General features: G+C 33.8%; 1 protein-coding gene across 2 annotated transcripts; it reads right to left on the bottom strand.

The window, feature by feature from the left end:
* Positions 1-2,999: 2,999 nt before the first annotated feature.
* Positions 3,000-4,950, bottom strand: LOC145052002 (protein root UVB sensitive 2, chloroplastic-like). 2 transcript variants are annotated; one of them, XM_078999813.1, is made up of 6 exons: positions 4,834-4,950; positions 4,696-4,755; positions 4,496-4,591; positions 4,313-4,410; positions 4,053-4,223; positions 3,000-3,189 (listed from the first exon to the last, which is right to left on the bottom strand). In XM_078999813.1, exons 4-6 carry the CDS (start codon positions 4,396-4,398, stop codon positions 3,141-3,143), a joined length of 306 nt encoding a protein of 101 aa, XP_078855939.1. In that variant the 5' UTR covers positions 4,399-4,410; positions 4,496-4,591; positions 4,696-4,755; positions 4,834-4,950; the 3' UTR covers positions 3,000-3,140. The 2 variants fall into 2 exon arrangements, with proteins under 2 accessions (XP_078855939.1, XP_078855940.1); XM_078999814.1 differs by lacking the exon at positions 3,000-3,189 and having other exon boundaries at positions 3,764-4,223.
* Between the last annotated feature and the right edge of the window lie 1,120 nt (positions 4,951-6,070).

Consider the following 6,070-nt stretch of genomic DNA (forward strand, 5'->3'; position numbering starts at 1 on the left):
AACAAAAACATTGAATTGTGCGCATATCCCTGCCTCTTGGCTTACCTTGAGTTGCATAAGTCATAGGAACCGCCATGGATCTTTGTTTGTCTAAGTTATTTTGAGTGAGAAGATGTTCTTCTCGGAATAAATCATTGAGGCATGCATCTAAAGAAGGAATCGGGTCTCGATTCATAAGATTAGATCTAGTGAATTCAAAATCAGATCGAAGCTTCATAAGGAATTGATCTCTTTTAGTAGTTTCATGGACAACTTGAACAAAACTAAGACCTTCTGGAGGTAAAGTGGCATAAACGATATTTGTATATTCAGCCGAAAGAATCATGAAGCAAGAGTAAAATGAAGGGAAGCTAACTCATGTTCCAATTGAAATCTTCGAGCGATGTTGTTCTGACTATAGAGTTTCTTTAAGTGTTCCCACATATGGATTGCAGTCTTGAAAGGACGAAGATTTAACACGATATTGGATTCAACAGAACTAATAATCCATGCCATGATTTGGGCATACTTGACCTCCCATTTGGCCTGTTCAGTCTTGTTTTTGTCTTTGTCAAGAGTTGGAACTTGTTCAGTCTTGTTTTTGTCTTTGTCAAGAGTTGCAACTGGAGTGCTGCCATCAATATGGCCCCATAAGTCCTTCCATGTGACGAAAATTTGGAAATGAAATGACCATGTTGAGTAATTCTTCCCATCGAAGCGAACCAAGAAAGCATCACATTTTTCTGAGGACATGGTAGACATGAAGCTACAAGAACTCTATCAAGAATAACTAAGAGCAAGATATTAAACTGGGATCAAGAGAAAAGAAAGACTAGACACTGATCATAATTGTGGCTCTGATACCATGACAATTTAGAGACTTGTTTTTAAGAAAAAGATGTGTTTTCTCATTCAGAATAATCCTCAATATATACTGAATATACAAGCTAATTATCAGTCTAAATTACAGATTTCTAGCCTATAAATCAGCTTACTAAATTATCTACAACCTAGTTATTGACAATAAATGATTGTGATAACAAATATATTTTGCTGATTAATCTAAAGCATAAAATCATCAAGAAATTTGCAGAAATATCTTTGACAAATTTGTTTCAACCTCATTTGCATTTTCCTGACTGATTCCATCATACGTTACTCCGTCCATGTTGCTCTTCTGTGGACTCATGAACTCAATTAGAATTAGTTCAACACCATTGACATGCTTGACATGACAGAACAATTGTCTTCAATGTCATTTTCCTTACTTACTCTATCATAGAACTAATGTCATACCAAAATAAGATCCACACCAAGGGCAAAAGATTTTAAGCAGCACCAAAACTACTCGACATTGAAACCCAATAAGCGATGAACATACCCCATTAAGAGATCTAAAATCTGGATCTAAATCCACTTTGCCATGTATGTAGGGGAAACAACAATGAACTTTTTGGGGAATAGTTGAATAAAGGACAAAGAAGAATCAAAATAATTTCAACAAAATCACATTTAAGTATCAGAAGTTGTTTTTCCTTTTTCTAATTACACTTCAATGCTTTCGTCAACTTACTTACAGTTAAAAAAAATCGAATATTGGGTTTATATCGTACACATAAGTGCAAAACTAACTGAAGGTAATAATAAATACTTCACAATTAAAAAAACCGTCTGCTGTTCCAATCTGGATAGTAGGAGCATTTTCAAGAACTGGCGCGGTCATAGTCAATTCTGGTTTAGTGCGGTCTAGGCTAGGCTAGGTTACGGTTTTTTTCGGTCTGGTCCAGTCCGGTTCCACCGAGTAATGTGATCATCCTTACTCATAACAATGCATAAAAGTAAATATATCGAAATCAAATTGATCGCCCAAAAAGCTTCACAATCTCATAAACCTGCAAGGGGTTTATACTGTGTGTGTATTACAACTCACTTGATGCATACAGGTTCATCATTGTCATTTGCATTAAAAGCTTCTTCTTCATCATAACCTTCTTGTTTTATCTAATACACCTTTTAAGATGAAATATTATGTGTAATCTCCAAAATATGTGTGCTAAAAGCCACAACATTATGACAAATTATTTTCATGCAAAAAAAAAAACAACAATCATGTACTTTCCCTTATTTATAAATTATGTAATCCTGATGTCATTTGTTTCTTTTAAATAAGTATGTATCCAATAGTGATAGGTGATAGGGTAGTAAATCTCAAAAACTCATACAAGTAATAAAAGTATTTATTCTTTTCTTATGGTTGCAATGTAATTTGAAATAAGTAAATTTTTCAAAGTACAATGCTAATTAGAATAATAAAAATTGATGCTAAAATAAACAAATTAACAGAATTACAATACTATAATTAGAAGATATTACCCGGACTTTAATTTATTTGTTTATTATATAGCTCACACACACTTTAATTATCCAAAAAGCATAGGACAGAAAGAAAAAACATGTGTCATAAATGAAGTTGCACTAGGAAGGCAAGATCAAGTTTTTTTTTTCCTTTGAAAATGACCATTTTGCCCTTGGAAAGTTAAAAATAAATAAATAAAAAAATAAACCACATGAAATTATATAAATTAGAAGTGAATTCTAAATAGAGCCCTTGTGTTCTTTAGCTCTTCATAGCAGAAACCTGTATGTTTATACCTAGCTATAAAACCACACAAATTGATGAAATTGATTTAGCAAGCAAGCTAACCACAAAAATTTTAAATGATCATTACCTGATTATACACATACACATTCCATTGAACCCCTTGATCATACATATACACAACATTCTAAATGGTATATTTTTCCATTGAGCCCCTTTAATATTGTTTGTTCTTGCAGGGTAGGGTGGGTATGTGATAGGCCCAAGGATTTGTCTACAAAAGGGGAAGGAACAAACCACATCTTAGGCCAGGCGTATTTAGTATTTCATTTTGTTTTTTGTTTTATGCTCCTTCCCCCACGATTTTATCTTTCTAGTTATTCTGTTTGTCTTATATATATATATATATATATAGTCCTGGAGGGTGTCTTTTGTTATTTTTCATTTCATGTTGAAATTAATGAAACACTTCTTGTGAACTTGGTAGAGTACCCACCTCTAGAATTGTGGGAATCCATCCTCTTTACGTTTGAGTTTCTGTGTGATTTACAAGTCTAAGCTATCAGTATGTTGCAACATGACCTTCAAACATTGTGCTTCCCTCTGTCATCCTGTAACGAAAAAGCAACTTAAATTCAAAGCAAAATACTATTTTTTCCCATATTCATTTCTATAAAATACCCAAGAAAAATCCTAATTTCTTTATAATAAACTTTAAAAAGAAACCAACAAAAAAAAAACTATAACTAAGAAAATCAAGATCCAAATCAAAACAAACCAACGAATTCACCAGTTTTATTTAAGTGAATTCACCAGTGATCTTTATTTCTTCTCCAAATTTCAAGCTTTGTGCATTAAAATAATAGATAAAGGTAAATTTTTGGGTTTCATTTAAATCGGATCTTGCCTTTTATAAAATTTGTGAAATGTTGCTTACTTGCGAGAACCACCAATCACGAGTCCACTTGGTTAAAATATATTACCTTCCAATGTCACAATAACTTGGCGATTAAATGCAACATGTGAAGATGAAAGTTCATATGGATTAAAAAAAATTGTTATGAAAATGAGAAAAGGAAAAGGGTATCTCTTCCAATAATATCACAAAGAAAAGTTGCACCAAACAGTATGGAGTATCTTCCAATAATATCACAAAGAAAAAACCATAAAACAGAAAACCTCAAATTTAATAAGAGTATTGAACTAACTAAAAGGTTTAATTAAAGCTAGGTCTCCCACCATCACCCTACAAATTCAGTTCAAAAAAATCAATCACAACCTTCAAATAAATGACTACTTATCTTTTTTGTTACAAATGTAGATCAATAATCCAAACTTTCCATGCAACCAATCAATATTCGTCAGCTTGAAATGAATAGACATAAAGAATGTTTGAAACAAACATGTATGTCACCAGTAGGACTAGGACGACATTAACATTTTTAGTGTGTTTGCAAGATATAAAATATTGCACCTTTCCTTGCATTGATGAACAAACTGAATCCCTGCACCCAATCCAAGAACATTAAACACAATAGAAATCGCCTCTCCTTTTGCATATAAGTCACTAAGATTCCTCTCTTTTGCAAATGAAGAATAAATTGTCAATCTTGTTGCCCTTGCAGCCAGCAACCATGGCCATTCCCTGTTAAATTATAAAAAAAAAGGTTAGAAATGTAAACTCTTACAAGGAAAATAAAGTGATTAAACACCGATTTAGTATTTAGTATTTACCTTTGCAAAATTTCCAAGTCCAGCCATTTCAAGAAACAGTGGTGGACATAATGGGGAAAGAACTTCCAAACCAGAGCCAAAGTCATATAACATATAAGCTACAAATCAAAAGGTCCATAAATCCATATTAAACTGAATTTTAATGATAATTTAATACATATTGAAAAGGTTCAAAGTTCAAACCAAAAATTCGCCATCGTTTGGGTTCAGAATCAATTTTTGCACCTAACTTGCTGCACATTAGCTTTCCCACATGTTGCATTCCATCCTTAAGTGTATCTGTTCAACACCAATAGAATCAATAATTTTTTTTTCCTGAAGCAATTATGGTTCATATGCGTTAAATTGCTGCATATTGTCATTTGTTAAAAGGTGTTTCTAACCCAACTGGTTGCGGTTGCTTGTGTTGGTATAGGTCTTAATCCTGCAGCATATAACAGTGACTGCAAAGGAGTAAGATCAATCAATGAACCCTAATTTGAACTTGTGATGATTCTAATTTCTAAGTGTCAGAAGAAGACCTGAGTTGATAAGACAGATAATGCTGCACTGGAGAAGTGTTGTAATGCTCGAAATGGTGTGTATCTAAGATACCCTTCATTCACACTGCATTAGGTTTTAGTTTCATGAGAAATGCCACTTTGATTAACAGTTTGTTGAGAGAAAGAGAACTCGATATGAAATTGTGCCTTATGAACTTGCCTATGTGGATAACCTCAAGGGAGAAAAGTATCGACAAGAGACTCGGATATTTTGTGGATAGCTGGTCTTAATCATTCAGCACCTTCACCTAAGAAGAAAGACCCAACTGATTCAGTTATGGAATTCAAGAAACACCCAACTGTGCTAGATGGTAGGAGGAAGTTGTTCATGATTTAGTTAGCCTTAGCAATTGATTCAGGCCCTTCTTCACCATTTAAGACCTGCTTCATCAATGTTTTTGGCACAAAAAAAATGCCAATCGCAAAATCAGAAGTGATTTCATTCTAGACAAAATGTATGAACAATTTTAAAGAAGAAAGCAATGTCAGGCGAAAGAAAAAGTGGTGAGAGTTGAAGACTAACCAGACATGTACTTTTTCGGTGGGATTTTTCGGTGGGATCATAGGCAGTTTCTTGTTCATCGGAAACGAGTAAGGGCTGATGTTAGTCGGAAAGCATATTCTTTAATCTTCAATTTGATCATTTTTCTCATCTGGTAGTGGTTGCCTGAGTATAAGTCGTGGAATACAATGAAATCAAACTCTTAGGGGTCGTTTTGTTCGCTGGAATCGGAAGGAATCTACTTTCTTATGTTTGGTTCAAGTTTTAAAAGGAATTGGATTCTTATATGTATCAAACATTCCTTCCATTGACTTTCTTATGTTTGGTTCAAGTTTTAAGAAGGAATTGGATTCTTAAATGTATCAAACATTCCTTCCATTGACTTTCTTATGTTTGGTTCAAGTTTTAAGAAGGAATTGGATTCTTAAATGTATCAAACATTCCTTCCATTGAGGGAAAATAAATTCCATCTAAAAGATGAGGAAATTTAAATTCCTTCAAGTGGAAATGTTGAAGATTACCATATTACCCTTTTCATTTTTAACATTAAATATGAAAAACCTTCGTCACTACTCGTGACCACCTCCACCACAACTTTCGCCACCACTACCCACCATCTCCACCACCACCACTTCCGCCACCCACCACCACCACCACCACTAACCGTCACCACTGATGTCATCGATACTGCCAACCAACACTACCACCACTTTC

Source organism: Lactuca serriola, chromosome 5 (genome assembly GCF_051521515.1).
Source record: "Lactuca serriola cultivar US96UC23 chromosome 5, Lser_US96UC23_V15, whole genome shotgun sequence".
Classification (NCBI taxonomy): Eukaryota; Viridiplantae; Streptophyta; class Magnoliopsida; order Asterales; family Asteraceae; genus Lactuca; species Lactuca serriola.

Excerpts from the sequence above, each read along its gene's own strand:
- LOC145052002 (XM_078999813.1), bottom strand. The coding sequence starts at position 4,398 with ATGACTTTGGCTCTGGTTTGGAAGTTCTTTCCCCATTATGTCCACCAC. Across the intron at positions 4,224-4,312 it reads GACTTGGAAATTTTGCAAAG|GGAATGGCCATGGTTGCTGG; the intron begins GTAAATACTAAA and ends ATAATTTAACAG. Across the intron at positions 3,190-4,052 it reads GTTCATCAATGCAAGGAAAG|GATGACAGAGGGAAGCACAA; the intron begins GTGCAATATTTT and ends TTTTCGTTACAG.